General features: G+C 38.2%; 1 protein-coding gene across 1 annotated transcript in view; it reads right to left on the bottom strand.

The window, feature by feature from the left end:
- Positions 1-7,256, bottom strand: part of PEX5L (peroxisomal biogenesis factor 5 like) — a gene marked incomplete at its 3' end in the record, with an annotated part of 37,524 nt that extends 30,268 nt beyond the window's left edge. The window contains exons 1-3 of the mRNA XM_079540081.1: positions 7,194-7,256; positions 5,370-5,474; positions 4,435-4,473 (exon numbers count right to left, since the gene is read on the bottom strand). Of these exons, the coding sequence (XP_079396207.1) occupies positions 4,435-4,473; positions 5,370-5,438 (108 nt within the window). The 5' untranslated portion in view covers positions 5,439-5,474; positions 7,194-7,256. The remainder of the gene's footprint in view (positions 1-4,434; positions 4,474-5,369; positions 5,475-7,193) is intronic.
- Between the last annotated feature and the right edge of the window lie 11,311 nt (positions 7,257-18,567).

Here is an 18,567-nt window from a genome sequence, read left to right as displayed (position 1 = left end):
GTGTGTGCTAATTCTCTGTGAATCACCAGTGATCTACAGATAAATTTGGGAGCTTTTGTGGATTACGTTCCGCTCTGTGTACTGTTCTGAGTAGGAAACGTTATCAAATGTCAGGTTAGGTGAAAGATGTACACCTGCTTTTTTAAGACTAGATTTTCATGACATTAGCAACTTGGAGAGTTAACAGCATCAAAAATACCGTGGCTTATCATGTGCTGCTTTCATAAAGATCATGCTATTCTTACTGATCTCCAACTGTGTTGAGAATGACCTGTGTCTACTTTAGTACTTGACCCATGTGTAAAACAGATTCATCAGTTACTGTACCCATGAATACAGGCTGTAATTATTTTAAAATCACGCCAATTTCTTTTTCCTTCCTGTGCATTCTGTAGCATACGTAGAATCTGTGTTTCTGTATGCATTACCATGGGCAGGCATAGGAATCGAATCCTCGTTTCCTCCTACGTTATCCTGGTTGTCCACTTGCCATGGCTGTCCATATGTCATGAATGCATGGCATGTATTTGCTTTGAAGTGGTTTTATTTGCAAACTGAAATGCTTGCAACTTGAAAAGTGCTTGTGACTTTTTTCAACTTTCAGTGCAATATAACAATTTCATTGCCCAAATAACAAATTAATTGCATACAGAACACTTGTAAGTATGTGGTTTGCATTTTTACTCACAGTGTTCATGAAGAATCAACAAATTTATGAAAATTAATTCCTATTTGTAAAAACTGATATGAAAAAGCAAGGCTAAATGAGCGTAATGCATTATTTACAAACAATTTTGTCCAGTTTTCTGTGCTTATGGAGTTGCTGCACACTTTAAAAAACTAAACAGTATAATAAACTTTGTTTTATGAAAAAAATTACACTACAAATTCCCATGGTAAAACTTATTTCATGGAAAAATGTATTTAATTTGTGACAGAGAAACTTGGATAACTTCAGGCAAGCAGCCAGTTTATGGCTCTTAAGCATACTGTCAAGGCAACTTTCTTTACTATGCTCATGAGAATATTTCCACTGAAATTATACATACTGCCCTAGAAGCAAAGTGTTAAGCAATGTTTAACTTGGAGAAAAAGATTTAATTAATATTTGTACTGCTAAGCATGCATTTACATGCTTTGTACTTTATAGTGCTCATATTATTATTAATAATATATTAATCTAGACTGGTTTGAGATGTATAGAAAACACTGCTAATTAGTTTATCTTTAATCCTGTAAAAGGAATACAGAAATATGATTACAGATCAAGTTCCCCTGAAATCATTGTAGAAATTGCCACTGTTCTCAGAAGGCAGGTAGGAACTATTGTTGTCCAGAGTTATTGAAATTTCCTGAAATTGGGATTTTTTTTTTTACACTAATGTATATGAATTACTTAAAATGAAGTTACTTCTACCTTGAGAAATGTTGCAGAGAAACTCATTACATTCACTTCAACTCCCTGCCCTTCTGTTCTGATGTTATTTAGGAAACATTTACCGTCATTCAGTGCAAGTCTAATGCTAAGAGGCTTAGAATAAATGTGATTGATTCTGAATAGGTAGGACTGTTAACTTCTATATGGAAAACTGTTATGCAATTTCATATAGTGAGCTCTTGATACATGCCTCAACTTACTACTAATAGAGTGATTTATGTATCTCTATTCTGTATCCTTTATAGAATTCATCAGTTTACATATTAGATTTAAGGAAAACAAACAAGAAAGCAGCCAAGCAAACACAACAAGAAAACACATCCAAACAACTGGAATGTAGGTACTGGCAATATTTGAGTATCTTTAGTTATAAGAAAAGGTGCCTGGTCCACCAATGGCAGGTTGAAGTTCACTTTCAAAAAATGTTCCTTCTAATGTGGATAAGAACAAATATGTTGATTCTAAGAATAAACAAAATTTAAAAAGAACCTTATGTTTCTGATGTAATTAATAGGCCTGTAGTCACGAAAGATCTCCCTGTGGAATATTTGTGTCGTAGCCTACACTTTTTATGGGGCATGCTGAACTTCAGCATGTTTTATTCTAATAATGCAACTTCAGCTCTTTAAACTTCCACTTTTGAGTTCAAATTCTAAAATGAAGCATTCTGTACGTTAAGTTCTTAAATCGTAAGTGGTCAATAGCAAGGTTTTATTCCGAGCAATGTCTGTCCAGTAAGCAGACAGCTCTTCTCCTCTCCTACAAGTTCCTTCTCTGAAAGAGTTGTTTGGCACTGGCGTGGGCTGCGCAGGGAGGTGGTGGAGTCACCATCCCTGGAGGTCTTTCAAGAAACATTTAGATGTTGTACTAAGAGATGTGGCTTAGTAGATTGCTGGTAGGTGGGCAGTTGGACTGGATGATCTTGGAGGCCTTCTCCAACCTTGGTGACTCCATGATTCTCCCTTTTTTTCAGTTATAAACAGAAGTTGGGATAGCTTTCAATACAGAATTGGTATTTCTTTTTCCTGCTGGAGAATATTTCATGGACTCCCAGTCTACTGTGTAATAACAGTGTATCTGCCTCAGGATCATCTTGGACATGAATCCCCTTCTGCAGGTCTTATTTCCTTCTATCACCTTAAAAGGACTCCTACTACCAGTAGCTTTCCAATTTGAGTTCTGTTGAAGAATCTGAATTAGGTTTGATGAATATGGAACAAATAACTCGTGACACTTTGAGATTTACTTGTTTAAAATCAGGCTGGTAGTGCATTATATCATGCACTTTTTACTGTTCTATAAAGCAATTTATCGTATTTTGAAGTTTAAATGTGGATCAAAGTACTTTATTGAATCAGCTCCTTTGAAGCTCACTGACCTGTAGCAAATGGGGAATTCATAGTGGACTGTACCATCAAACTTTGATGCCTGGGACTATTAAAGTTTAAACTTCTCATTAGAAAGTTATTAGGAAATAATTTTTAAGTGTGCTTTTTTTTCTCCTGCCAAAAATGTTGTGGAGAGCTTCAACAAAAACATTTGAGAATTGAAATCAAACTTCTATGCACAATTTTCTCATATGTGTCTTATAAATAAGAAAATTATGCATAATTTCTATCCTAGCTTCGGTTAGCAGTATGTATGTTTGTTCACAGTTTCACTTTCCATTAGTTTCTGAACTTTCAGCAAACTTGCTTTCGCTTTTGTCTAGATTTATTCATGCCGAAAGTGCCTCTTTTCATTTGTTCCACTGTCTTCTGAATTATCTTTAAAAGATAAAGAGAGACAGCGACTTACTATGGAGTTATATTCTACAAAATCCCATTAGTGTAGAAAGCTCTCTTGATGCTTGAAAGTATGAACTCTGGCAACTACTGAATGCCTTTTCTTACTAATAAAGTGACTTTCATTGAAAATAATTGGGATAGAATCACAGAAAATAGGTGCTGAAAGGCATATTCGATTACCAAGAATACCCCTCTGCTTACTGTAGTAGATTCATTAATGCTGGAATGATTGTTCAGATTCCTTGTTGCCATATATCAGAACAGCCCCACAGGAATCTGTAGTACTTTCTCAGTTTATTTGAAGATTTGCCTTGAGATCTGATATAAAATAAATTCCGAGTTGGAAACTTTGTCAAAATTTAATTCATGCTGAGTACTCATCAACAAATAAGGTTATTTTACAAACAGGGCTTAGGTAGAGCTAATAAAATGTGAGCGTACCTGAATTGTTCTCTGTTGGATATATGGTTTTAATCTTCTTTAGAGGAAGAGCGGAAAATGTAAGATTTCAGGGACTTCTCTATATTATCACTGTTTCTCAGTTAAACAAGGATTTGGCATCTCCTCTTTGTGGAATTCCTCTTTGGGAATCTCCTCTGAGATTCCCCCTATGCTGCTTTGGTGGTCTGCTTTTATAGACAGACATGGTTAGTTCTCCATTCATTGAAGATTTTAGGAAATCTACTTTTCTAAAGGCAAATTCTCTTCTACCTGGGCTCAATCCTAGCGTTCTGCTTACAGATTTTGTTGCTTAGCTATCTGTACTCTGAGAGGTGAAGCAGGGCAATAAGTAATGAAACTCCTGAGAGAGAAATATATCTACACACACGCCACTACTGGGTTCAGTGGTGTTGATCACTTTCGAAATACCAGGCCTTATTTTCATGACCTAATTTAGTCTAGCTTGGGAATTCTGTTTGCAGCCAATTTGGAACTTGCACATTTCCCACTGTGTGTGGCAACCATATCTGTTTCATCATGTGGAGAGCCCAGATGAACACTGATGGTGATGGTTAAATTTGTTCCACAATATACCAGTGTGTAACTCTGAATGAATGGTCTGAACGAGAGGTTTACACAGGCACACTAAAGAGACAGTGTCTCAAAACAACATGGCATCCAGACAGGGTATAAATGATGTATGCGACATGGTCATGGAGCTGTACGTCACATGGAAATGATGCAGAGATGGCTATGGAATATACTCACTTTTTCACTTGATTCTGCTTCCTTTTGGCTTCTGCACCCCTTTGGTGCATAGCAGGGAAGTTGGAATATGCATTTAGTGGAAGAAATTACACTAACAGACATACATTTCACTCATAAATGTATCACACAATTGCTGAGTAGACTGACAGACAACTGGTACAAATGGTGCATAAACATTCAACGTTAAACACTGTTGAAGCAAATGAAAATTTTGCGCTTAGGAAGGGGCAGCATTTTGTGTTAGTTTCTAATTGTTCATCAACATTTAAGGGCAAAATTAGAAATGGCGCACTGAAGAGAGCAACCTTTTCCTTTGGGCTGTCAGTTCATAAACAGAGTTAGAGCAGAAGCAGCGTTGGGTGTTCAGTACATTCACGGATGTGGACACCGCGAGGGAATGGAGTCACTTGGAGTGAGATGGAAGTGCTGTGCTGTGTGGCAGTGTTGCAGCCACTGACTTCCATCAGGTAAGGGGTCCATAAGGGGTCCACCTGGTGCTTGTTGGCACCTTAACACATGGGGCTCTGTGCACTGCAGTTATGTCTTTCCAGCGACTGGGCTTGTGGGAATGGAAGCAGGATGTACAGAGTGAATAATCTGCCTTGGACCACTGGGAGCCTAGGGATGACTCTGAAATATCTCAAATACTACTGTGGAGTGATTCTTCCTCTGCGTATGTGCTGAATATGGAACAAGTATAGGTTGCGTGATTGCTGGCTTTATAAATTGGTATTTTGAATCAGGTTTAGGCAACTTGCTGAAATTTCTAAGAATCTTTTTATCAAACGGGGAAAAAAAATGTTTTTGTTTAACTTTCACGTGAGAATGTCTCAACCCCAAGCTATTGACCCCGAGCAGCTCCCCCACGCTGCCGCAATGCACGTCCCCGCTCTGCCGGCCGGGGCCGCGTGCTCTGAGCCCCGCGCTGCGCCCACCTGTGACGCCATAGTGAGGAGGGGCTTTTCCTCTGCAGCCTCATCCCTCGGAATCTCCTTCATCACCATAGCAACAGCCTTATCTGCCGCCCTAGAGCCTTTCCCCTACAACAGGGAAACCAACAAGGGCGAGTCAGCAGCAGCCCGAGCGGCACCCGCGCGACGCGACACGAGACGGCGCGTACTGCAGGAGGCAAGGTCTGGGTCGACGTGGAACGCACAAACACTGTTCAAAAAGAACAATAAATCAGCAGTGAGCCTCTAAGTTAGCGTCGTGGTGTCTAGCCATAGTCTTGTTATTTGTTAGAGTTGCCCCACTGAAGTCAACAGAAGTATTTCCTGCTGCCTTGCTGCAGCCAGGCTGGCCGGAGTAATCCAGGCCAATTTGAAGGATTGGGATGTTTTGCAGGGTAGGTGTCCGAATGACTAAGGGCTGTGTGATCAGCTCCTCGATTTAATTTTGGTTACCACAGAACACCTGTTTACCACTAAAACATTGGATAAGGCTGATGTTGCAAATGAGGAACAGATCTTTGTGTTTCACTGAGGCAAACTCTCACTTAAATTTGGAAGTAACCTATTGGGCTGGGCCCAAAGCTTTTCATAACTCTAGCAATATTTTAAAAAGCAGCTTACATGATATAAACTCTGTGTTTTTGCTAACAATATATGGAGCCAAATTCTGCTGTCATAGTGCTATGCATCTTCCAAAAAATCATTGAACTTGATGTAATTTATTAGAAATTTTTCTTAAAATGCACTTCAGATACATTCTTTTGATTCAAAAGAGTCGAAAACATATATTCACATCTAATTTAATATTTTAACCAAGCACAAAATGCCTTAATGTTATCTGCCACATACTTTGTTGCTGAACTCTTTGCTTTAAAAGGGTATTTATCTTCTTGAATTTGTGTAAGTATCTGTATTTTCATTTCTATTACTCTTGAAGTGGCAGAGGATGCCTGATCATGCACTGAGCATAGCAGCAGAACCGTGCTATGCTGGTGACCCCAGGCACATCCTCACTGTTGTACGTGTAAAGCTCCCATTGATTTCAGTAAGAGGTTTTAGCTGTGAGAAGACTGCAGGATCTGACTCCATAAAAGCAGCATTTTCCACTACACTTGAATATATTTAAATGTTTATTAACAGAAGGGGTTCTTTACTACCATAGCACATAACAGAACTACTTCCTCTAGCAAAGTATTCAGTGTCCAATATAAAAGAAAAAAAAAAAACAAAACACAAACACAACAACTTCTTTATGCTGAACTATATGACTATAAGGTTTTTCAGAAACATTTCATCTATTGCATGTAAGAGCTTAACATACTGTTGTGTTTTTTAGAAGAGATTTTATTAATTGACAGATCCTTAATAGGTTTCCTTGCTTGTGCAACACAACCTGCTACCCTAAAGAGAGTTCTTTGCATGCTGCAAGAAATTCACAGAGCAGAAGTGTATAAGTTATAAGCATGCTGGAGTAATGGTGCCTTTGATATCCAAAGAACTGCAAGGTCATGGTAAATTTAATTTAAATATACTTAAATCAATGAAAATTACTTCTAATTACTAAGCATATCAAAGGTTCTTGGCCAATTATGTATTTACTCTGTACATGACTCATATGATGCATTTCAGGTCTATGAAGCTCCGTTACTGAATGACATGTGGAGCAATCTTTAGCACTATTACCATGCTACTTGATTTTTATAACTTAGTCCTTTTGTGCTGAGTGATAGACCAAAACAGTTATCAGGTAGAAAGGATGCATTGGAAAGCATGCAGTGCTTTTTATTTCTTGCAGAGTAAAAAACCCACCAAAGCAAAGGTCAGGTCACTTTTTTGAAGACAGAGCCACTTTTTCTTCAAGGTTTCACCTACTGCCTGAAAAGAGTCATGATACTTGTATTAGTGCCTGCTGTTAACCTTTCATAAACATAACTGCAAAACCTTGGGAACGGGTGGTACCGTATATTATATATTATATTATATATGGACCCGTTTCATTAGCTTAGTGTGGATATAGCTCAATATAGAATAGTAACCTGATGAATACTTATGTTTGTGCTGTTTCTCAGGAGTGAATGTGGTACATTAGCTAGTTAAAGCAAATGGTTCAATACTACTTTTTTATTGGGTGTCTTCAGCCTTCCAAAAAGACTACAACTGGACAAAATCGGGTTGATGTATTTCTGGCTCCTCAGCCTATGATATGGAAAACATTGCCCTGAAAGTAGAAGTTAATAGGCAGTCTCCTGGGAACCAAAGAGAGAGACTACAGAGTAGCTTAAAGGCTCAGATTTTTGTGGAGAAGTAATACAAGTGACCAATCTATTGGTAGGTCCAGATATTCATTTTAGTAACTAAAGATGGATTTAGCTGTAAGGTATCGAAGGTTAGAAATTTGGTTTGGTGTCTTTGCTGTAGTGAATACTTCTGCACTATGAGGTGATTAGGCTGAAGAACTGGAAAAAAATGATAGTTCATCTGTGACCAGGACAACCTTTTTACTGTTTAAATTGCAGCTGAAATGATGATCTGTACTGCATTTATTACCATGTTCAAAGTCCTCGAATCTTTAGCAATAACCACTGCAAGATTTACGTTTGTTTTTAAAAGAAAAGGAGATTGTGGCTGCTTATTTATTGGGCCTTTTTGAGTTTTGTGGAGGTTTTTGTTTTAGTATTTTGGCTTGCTGTACATATTTATCTGTTACAGCAGTTTATAGTAGATCAAACCCTGTAACTCTGTAACAGCCAATTTGAGATTTGCCAGATCTTTAAATAAGCAGTTGATAAGGCAGGCTTGCAAGTAAATTTATTTTCTCATCTAAACAAAGGCTTAATGAATGAATCTCATCATTTTCTATTTGTCTGCAATATGTTGATGGAAACAATTGTGATACAGGCCATGACACCTCTTCTTAATACTCTTCTGGAAAACCATATCCAAGTTACTGTTTTGACCAACATACTGTAGAGTTCTTATAGAAGCCAAAGACACGTTGGGATTATTCTATATATTAGTCTTTATTTTTTTCTTTAAACTTCTAAAATAACCGAATGCTTCGTATTTATACAATGGAGATGCCATGCTTGGAAAATGCACTAATTAGTCTATCTTAAATCAGAGACTGGGGAACAAAGATAGAATTCAGAGGTGATGTTTGCATGAAATGAGTGGTTCGTCTTCCAGAAATGTGGCTTAAACTTGTAATAATTGGTGAACATAAATTACTCTTTCAAGTAATTTTGCTTGAGTTGTGTTTTCATGTGGTCTGATGCTGAGTTGACCACAGCAAAGGGCAAATTTATCAGTACTCACAGTTAACTAGAAAAAGTGAAAATTGGGAATCTGTGTCATATTTTTGCTATGAACACTCAGAAATCCAGTCCAATTTCTGCAGGGGCTCAAAACAGGTATTTCAGTAGTCCTGGATTACTGTGCCTTTTGCCTTGTAAGTACACTGAATATTTTGTACTTCAACTTTTCAGTCCAGAATATTTTGCTGTACTTTGCTCTGTTGAGTATTATTCCTGTTTGCTAAAGTGAGAATCAGCTTAAATAATTGGGCAGAGCAAACGTTATGGAAGATGCTTTAAGAGTATCTTTCAGTTACAGTAGCTGTAATCATTTATGTTATGAGGAAGAACGAATAGGGATCCTGTATATGTTGAACTTGGGATGCTTGGCTGCTGTCCAGCTCCCCAGGCAGCTGATATATTTGACTTTTAGTACCAATTTAGCAGCCTATTCAGAATGGGTTTTATGCACTGTAAATCCTTGTGTTTTGTGTGATTTAAAGATGAAGGGACATGTATGTCTTCAGCATTATGCTGTGAACACTTTTACCTCTCAAAATGAGCATGCACAACTAGGCAATGGTACCGTGAGACTTCTAGTGCCCACAAGGTTATTGTGAGCTCTTGATTTTGCATAGGAATGTGTTGTTATTTTAGATTTTTATTTTTATTTTCTCAAGCTTTTCTGCTTGTGTTTTCTCCATATGTCTTTCTTTTCATCATCTATGCTTTTCTCGAGTTTCTTTTAGTAGCATATACTGCATCTTATACGTCATTAAAAATAATGAGAAGCCATATGGTGAGGCAGTTCTATGACCCATTAGAAGATGGATATTTAAACAGAAAACTCCCTTTAATTGAGGCTGTTGGTACATTTTTAACAAAGCACAGTATTCCTAACGTAAAGGGGACATCATTCCTTTGGGTAATGTGGAGCTGACAGGTGTGGAGGTGTATGAATGAGTTACAGGTCCTAAACTGGAAGTAGTGTTGTCAGGGTAGACCAGCTTTCAAGTCCTGAGCTAATATTTCCAATATTGTACTTGCATCCTTTAGAACCTCTCATCAGCTTTTCTGTTCATGGTGGTTTAAGCTCTTCTGACTCATGACCAAGTTGTTCATTCTTATGGTAAGAATACCATACCAGTAAGCCTTGCCCAACAAATAATTTACAGTAAAGCAGCTAAGTCAATAATGGCTGAGTTCTTTGTGTACTGAGAATGAAAGAAGAGAGAAATCAAAGATGATCATTTTGATGGAATAATTCAGACTTCAATATTTAGATGGAAATACATACATATATGTGTATATATTTTGCTACATACATAGAACATTGACAAAGAAAGATAATGTCTTCATTTTGAAAGCCAAGTGGGACTGCTTCCAAAGCATCTCCAGTGAAAGCTCTGCAGAACCCGTTTTGCTCTAAAGAAACCTTGAATTATTGTCCTTAATGCCTCTGATCTGAAAGATGCTATGACTGTAAATTGGTCGAACATCTGCCAATTAACTCATTTTGTCTCAACTAGTCTGAGTCCTTAGGCTAGTATGATGACAATACAATGAAATAAAAGGAAACTTGATTGTTTTTTTTTCCACTTAAGTTAAAAAGTTTTATTCAAAGTATACACCAGGAATATACCTACTCAGTGAGATGACAGTTTTTAATATTTGAATAATGTAGGTCTAGCTGTAAACAGTTTTTTTAAAAAGCCTGTAATTCAGAGCAAAGACTGGAAGAACGCTGACTATTCTGAGGTTGTTTAAGGTTCTGGTGCTTTCATGAAGTGGTTATATAATGTAGCTGCTTGTGATTGCAGGCCTGCGTGAGCTGCTTCGCATCTCTTTCTTCTGTGTAAGCATCATCTTTTATTAAGGCCATTTTGAATAAGTAGAAGCATTTCTCTTCAGTGTTTATTTGATTGACCTGATGATTTTGAGCTGCATTTTACAGGAGTGAGTCTTTTGCCTGTACAATTGTGTTCAACTTCAAAAATTTCTGCGGATATGTAGAGAATTTGTCTCTGCTTAGTTTGCATCAAGGAGCATTGTGAAATTGTTGTGTTTATTAGCTGGCAATTTAAAATTTATTTGGTCATCTTCAGCAGAGAGAGCTAATACCAAAATATTAAGTCATTTTAAATTGGGGTTTACTTGGTTGACTTCAGTGTCACGAGTCCCAGGAATAGCATATAATAGTAACAGGATTAGTTTATTACTCTAGTGCCTGTACTGAGTTAGAATAAGGCATTCCTCCAGTACTAGTTCAAGTGGAATTCAAGGTGCCCAGATCACTTGCAAACTAAACAGACTGAGAGGTGCATTCGTCACCAGTGATTAAGCACACGCGTGCTGCACACAAGATGTGTGAACCAGTTTGCTCCAGCACGTAATGCATTGCTCTCTCTAATGTGTTTGGGGTTCCTTGCACCTGAAAGCTACCCAGGTGTGAGTGGCATTATCTCCTACAGTGCTCAGAGAACGTGGGCTAACAGCCTACAGCATGAACTTAGATTAAAGGCTGCACTGTCAGTCTGTGCTTTCCTCCTTTGAAACAGGAAATATTACTGCTGAAGCAGTTTACTTTCTGAGTAACTAGAGGGCTAGAAGTGGGATCATTACTAAAAAAAAAATTGTTATTTTTTTGCCTTGAAACAGCCAGCAAATATTTTGGTATTTGATTTGAAAACTGTTTAAGAATTACATAGCTTTTACATATTTTTCTCTGTAAGAATAGCTTTGTTGAGTTTTAAGGGGTAGAAATCAGAATTCTTTCAGCTCTTTTACAGCCTGCCCTGCCCCCAACATCGAGGGTGTTAATCCAGAATAATGACTCATCTGTTTAATTCAGTTGAAATGAGTTTGGGCTACAAGAAGTGATCTATAGATGGAGAACTTCTGTGTTACTGTGAATGCTCTTCAAGATGTAATGCGACAGCTAGACGGAGCACGAATGCTCCTAGACAGGAGCGAATGACGTGACTAACAATAGTAGTTCAAAAAACAATAACTTGTGCTTTTTAATTTTATTTTTTTAGGAAAAAATATCTGAGAGCTGGTAATTTTCAGTTGGAAAAATTGGAGGTTTATCAAAGACCAGGAGTGAAAAATTGTCTTTGTAGGAAATTCAGAATATAGAACATTAGTCTGAACAAATTGTTGATTACGAGACAGCTGTTTCTGAGCCTGTTTTATATAAAATGCTTTATAGGTTAAAAACAAGTTGGATGTAGCGGTAGGGTAGCTCTCAGTGAAACTGATAGGTGTTTTCATTTAGCCTCAGGCAATGCCTTGAGCTCCAAAGCTTGAGATGAACACTAATTTCTTTGTGTTGCAAATGTTTAGAGATGTTGGGAACCTTGATTAGAACAGATTTTGCTTGGATGTGTTTTTGCAGTTCTGCACTTTTAAACTCTGTTGTTGTATTTCTTTTGAAGGGTTCCAGTATTCTCACATAGGATGTCTTGACAAGCAAAAGTTTAGCAATTAATAAAGCAGAAGCATAAAATGTTATCTCTAAGTACCTTGTAGCTTTCTGTCTTCAATCTCAAACTAGCTTTTGCAGAGAATAAAGAGGGATGATCACTGGGGAGAGGTAAGTCTGCAGGGTGCTTTCTGTCTCCAAATAGTGTGTAGGCACAGCAGATAACCAGAACCGTGCCTAGAATATGATACAAGTTTGAGGTGGTTTTTTATGTGTGTGTTTATTTTTTTTTAATGATACAGACTCTAATGTTAAAATGATGTCATCTTTGCTTGGTCTTACTGGAAAATAGAAGAAATGTATATTTTCCAAGTGTTTGCAAGCTGAAGCACTTTACTCTTCCTCCAGTTGGGTATCATTACGAAGCCATTCATTCTATAGCTGTACACCTGGATAACTGAAAACAGAATTGAGTCCCACTTGCCCACTCTTTTTTGTGTGTGATTTCTGTAGCTTGAACAGAGACTTGGCAGACATTTAGAATGAGAAGAAGAGGCAAAGCAATGCAAATTAAAAGAAAAAAGTCTCTCTTACAGAACTTAAAGAAGGCTCTGCATGCATACTAATCCGATCATATCCGGTAGTTACAATTCCATGAGAGACTTAAGATCATTTAAATCCTGAAACTGAGGTTTTCTGCATAGAAAAGATCTGGCAAACCTGTAGAGAGTATAACAAATTTTAATCAAAACTGCTGGACTTGAGGGTTTTCTGTTGTTTCCTTTGGGTTTTATGTTACCACATGGGGGAGGGGGGCATGGGGAGGAACAAAAAAAGGCTGTTACTTAATGCTGCTGTAGGGATGGTTATCCTCTGAAAACCTTGAGAAAAGGTATTATTATTTAGGAAAGGTAAAATTGATGTTGAATGAGGGCTACTGGTCTGATGCCCTGTTGCTTCGAGATTCAGGTAAAATTCTGCACTCTGTTTCGAATATTAAGATATTCAGTGAATGACTTGGCAGATGTCTCTTGCTAGGTGCCTCATTTCAGAACTATTTTAAACAAGTGTTACTTCTAAAATAACTGTTATTTGGATTCTGATTTTGTTTACAAAGAGACAGCTTGGACACAGACGATGGTTTGTAATGTATTCTCATCAGTATTAACTCTTATTGAAGATTAGGATGAAAATCTCAGGATTTGAGTTCTGTAAAGCTGGGGTAAATGTTATGGGATCAAAATCCACGCTTTCACTTTAACTCTTTTATACTGTGACTTGTGTGTTATAGGAGATTTAATTCTGCTTAGCATTTCTGCTTTATCTTTGGCTCTTTGTTAAACAGACAGAAGAGTATGATCTGGATTTCTTTTGAAGTTACTTTCCCATCAGACCCATGGTTACTCTTGCACATATGAACTAATAAGAACACATCTTGCTGAGTGATGGGTTTGAAATCAATAGGTCAGGGTGGTTATGATTGAATTTATTTCGTTTTTAAAATTTAATTTCTTACAGTAACTGTGTTCTCACCAGCCAACGTTCTGAATGCTGCCAGGATACATTTAACATTTTCTGTAAAATAAACGTTTGATTTCCTCCATAACAGAAACATTTGGTACCCTCGAATTTATGATGTCATTTTTCTGCCAGAACTTAAAGATTTGAGTCCTTTCTACAACAAATGGAAAATAAAATAGAGATGTTACAGTGCTTTGGTGATAAAGAAGCCTTGGGCTATATCCTTGACCCCAGAGTCTTTATTCTATGTCTCTTGTGCTGTGTGTTCTTGGTAACAAAAGCTTCTGAGTCTTAGTGTACTTACGGGTGAGAATAAGGCTCTATTTTTAATACAGTGTAGTAGGATATGTTTACCCCTTTATTTTTCTTCCCTAAAAATAGCAGATTGCCATTTATCAGACAATAGCAGTAGTAGAAGAGGCAGTGGAATAATGGTGTGACTGCAGAATAACTTAATGTCCCTGACCTGGTGATGGCCTCTGTGCACAGTTTCTGCCCTGGGATGATCTCATCTGAAGTATGTTAATGCTGCAAAAGCAGCCTTAGCAGCATCGTATAAGCCCATTTGGAGGAGATTATGCTACTATCCCTTCATTTAGCTCTCCGTTTATCACACAGTCTAGAAACCTTCAGGAAGCAAGTTCTTAATGTTGAGGTATTATGAGCATAGTCTGAAAATATTCTTAATTCTTTGGTGTGTACAACTACTGTGGAGAAGGAACTTTGCTAATGCTGCAGAAATTTAATTACAAAAATGAAAAAAAAAACTGAGGCACAAAAAAGTAATTAGAACCTAATCAGAAGTTCAGCTGTGTCTTGGGCAGTTAAAGGCTCATTCACCAATCTATACCAATTTTAGCATAATGGGCCACATCCATGGCATTTGTATAAAAATACTCTTTTGTAGTATTCTTGGCTTCTGTGGATTTGACTCCAGTGACAGTGATTAATGCTGGGTCTGTGCTGCAAGGACCCAAAGGCAATATCTACATCTCTTACAGCAAGCACATCGCTAATACAGATGCGCTTTGTTTAAACAGGTGCTCATCTTCTCCTGTATCAAGTTAATGTAATGCAGTTAAAAGTAATATTTGTCATAAGTGTTACCTCTCTTATTTATTTCTATATAGAAACAATCATCTATTAAGGAAAAAAGTAGTTTCTTGATGTTTAGATATGTTTTTAGAATTCTGTAAGCTGGCAATAAAAAGAAGCTGGTAACGGTGAATTTCTTTACAGAAAGGTTCTGGATTCTCAAAACTTCCTAATTAGGATTGCTGGTGCAAAAATTATTAAATCATCAGTTATGCTTGTTGTGACACCTTAATGCTTTCTTGGGGTAGAAATGGTACTAAATCTTCCCCACAGCTCAGGGCACAATCCCTTCTGGCTGCAGAGGTTAAGCTGTCTGACAGCAGAGTGACAGCTGTTGTCAGAGTTATTTCTCCTTAGAGGTTCTATTAAGAAAAAAAGATCCGTATTAGTCTTGTAGCCCGGTGCTATATGTGCTTGTATGCCCTTCCAGAAGAACACACTCATTTAGAATGAGCAGTTCTTGAACATTAAAATAAATCTTAATCAAGTTAAAGAGCAATGATGAGTGAATGCCATGAAGGTACTTGCAGACTGCCTCAATAAATGTTTTGTTATAAGAGGTAATAAGGGAAAGCAACTTGCTTGTGTTCGCTATTTGTGCTATAGCCAGGATGTAGCTGACAAAAACATGGGAGGTGTATCTAGCAGCTTCCCTTGATGGGGAGGTAGGTGGGGTGAGGAGGATAAGATAGGATGTTACAAATAGGAGGTATCTCTGTGTTTCTTGGTTTTGTGTTCTGCTCAGAAGGGTGCAGCTGAGCCAGCAGGGGAAAAGAAACAGTAGATTTGCTGTCCAGCAGTAAGTCACTGGTCTCCTGGTGGGTTTAGACAGAAAATAGCTTTTCTATTGGCACTGCTAATATCAGTCTGTCAGGCAGCACTGTGAACTTTGTGTTCACTGAAATGCTTTGCTGCTTTATTTCACTTTGAAAGCCTTATAAATAAGGGAGGCTTGATCCAAATGTGACTCTTGACATCAGTTTACAGCATTTCACGTTAACGGGACCCTGGTGAAATAACATGAAAGATGGCACTGTCAAGTTGGATCAGCAACAGTTACTTCAAAAACAAACATATAGGCATATGCTTAGACTGGCAAGGAGTGGAAGATTTTTTTTAGCCCGGATAGAATGAGCATAATTGAGAAAAAAAGAAGCTGTCACAGATGGTGATAGCAGTGAGAGGCCCAATGGCATGTGCTTCAACCCAGAGTTTGCTCCAATGGAGTAACTGAGGGAGGTGGGATAACATACCAAACATGTGCCAAAATCTCAAGCTCTTAGAAACTAAACCTGCATGTTTGTAAAATGTGAATCAAATCATTCCTTCTCTTAGATGCCCATGAGCAAAGAAGACTGAGAAATGTGTGTGATGGTCCTGAGGGACCTGTGCCAGAGAGCATCAGGCACAGATGAGGGAATGAGGACTTCCAGGAGTGAGGCAGCCTGTGGTATTGGCGTGGCGTAGCTCCGTGTTGTCAGAGGAAGGACAGGCGCTGTGTACTCCTGCAGAATGCCTGGCAGAATGAGAACACAGCAGCGTTTCCCTGTGCACGGGGGTGTTGTCTGGCTCCACAAAGGAGCTGCCTTATTTGAAACCCTGCCAAGCTGTGGCTGAGCTGTGAAGGCTGAGCCGAATGTACGCAGCATGGTCAGGATTTTCCGTTCCCCTTCCTTTTCACACCTTAACATAAAGTGCCCTTGGAATCATTAGCAGCCAATAAACTCAAACAGTTGATTTGTGTTCAGTGAAGTGAAAAGGAGAGCTTGGAGCTATTTTTGCACTTTCCTTTCCGAACTGAAATGTCCTCTCATCAACCACACTTCAGTTTTTCACACATTTTGTCTCATTTCATTAATAGAGTAAATTTGTTGGGTCGGTTACAGTGGCAGTGATTAAGGACAGTTTAGCTAAGGTGGACCAAGAACTTGTTTTGTATTATACGAAGGACCATTTCCTTTCAAATATTACTGTGTTATCCTGAAAAAAAACTCTTTCTTTCACGCCTCTTTTCTCTCACAAGTAGAGGAATACATGCAGGTAGCCTGAAATGAGTTGTTACTAGATACAAGGCATTGACTGTGTGCAGAAGTGAGCTTTTTGAGGATAAGTGTGGATCCGAAGTACAGGCAATGAATATGAGCAGTATGTGTGTCTTGTGCTGCGATGTGAAATGCCAGTATGAAGTTTCCTTGTTGATTTGTAAAGCAAAGGCTACGTGCACAATTAGCTTTCTGTCCACAAGAGAAAGGTCAAGAACAAAACCCAGCCTTGTTTGTCTCATAGCTGCCCACCTTGGAGTTGCTATTACCACGCCTGACATCTTTAGCCTGGCTTTCACGATTTCAAGCCAGTTATTATAATCTAATGAGAAGTGTTACAGGCTTCAGTAAATCATGGATGGTTTTCAGTTTTTACAGATACTGTAGAAGCTAAGAAAAGGAGAACTTGGCAAGGGTTGTCGGTAGGATTTTTCTGTAGCATTAAGCAAGTAGCTTTACATTTGGGGGTTGCATGCATCATGTGATGCAGTAATGCCTTGTAATTCCTGTCTTTTAGAGTTGTAAGACTGCATGTGCTCACCTTAGTTAACCACGTACATAACAGCTACCAAAAAAGCTTTGTTTTGTACATCACTTGTATCTCACAGGTATGACCCTCAAATATACATTCATTTATAATGAAAAAATATCAATTCATGAAATTTGTAATTCTCACCTCTCTAATGCTGTCCTTGAGTGAGAGAAGGTTTGCTGTCTAGCTGTCCCCTTTGCTCAGAGAAAGAAGAAGCTGAGAGACTGGATTACTGCCTGCTCATGCCATGCACCCACAGAAGCCATTTTGCAGTTTGCTTTGTCACTTCTCTTTAGTGGTGCAGAATGCTGCTACTCCCAGTGACTTCAGCGACCTGCTCAAGTGACACTGCTAGACCTGCTGGGAAGTTGCAGAGGTGTTACCTTTCTTCTCCCAGGTTCACGCTTCAAGCTATGTGTGATGTTGTGCAGAGAGAATTTCATGAATGTACATTTCTGTTCTTTGTCTTTTATCATTGGCCTTAGAATTCTCTGCTGACCTTCCTCTTTTTATTTTCTTGCCACTTTCTGCCTTTTTGTAGTGGAACCCAAAAGGTCCCAGAAGCCTTTTGTCATAATGGTGTTCTACTTCAAATTATCACTTGCTATCTGTTTCGTGCTATGATTTGTATACATCCTCCTAGTAAAACATGTATTTGCATACATCCTACTGTAAAACAGTAATGTAAGTCGATTCTTTGGCCCTCATTTTTACTCTTCTGTAAATATATCAACACTTAGAAATTTGTCCTCTGAGAACCGTGTGCTCAGTGAGTCAGAAATGGTATCAGAACTAACATTAGAAATTTCTGTTGCACTTTTTGAGGCTTGGCCTGATGTATGTTGCCCACTGTCCTGTTATGCTGAATATCATACCTAGAACCAATCAGCCTGTGAAACACTCTTATTGAAACCAGCAAGTTAGAATTGCACTGCAGACCAACAAAGCACAGCTGTGATTTCTTATGAACACAGATTACAGTGCAGCAGCTATTGTTCAATGTTGGCATTTCTCCTGACTTATAGTTTGATTTAATATTATTTAGAAAAGGACATCTGTATGGACTGAAAGATAGAGCACCTTACAGAATGCTGTGAATAAAGCTGTTCCCAAGTAGAACTTCTGGCCCTGTGCTCAGCAGTGGGGAAAAATTATTTTTAAGGTGGTTATCTGTCTACAGAGAAGATGGTGGCATATTACTGTAGGGGACTGGACATTCGTGTGAACCTGTGTTCCTTCATTTTCAGTTTTATTCTTAAATAAGAGCGTGACAGTT

This window comes from Tetrao urogallus, assembly GCF_951394365.1.
Source record: "Tetrao urogallus genome assembly, chromosome: 9".
Classification (NCBI taxonomy): domain Eukaryota; kingdom Metazoa; phylum Chordata; class Aves; order Galliformes; family Phasianidae; genus Tetrao; species Tetrao urogallus.
Note: the sequence above shows the minus strand (reverse complement) of the source record. Positions and strands in the feature narration are given on the sequence as shown.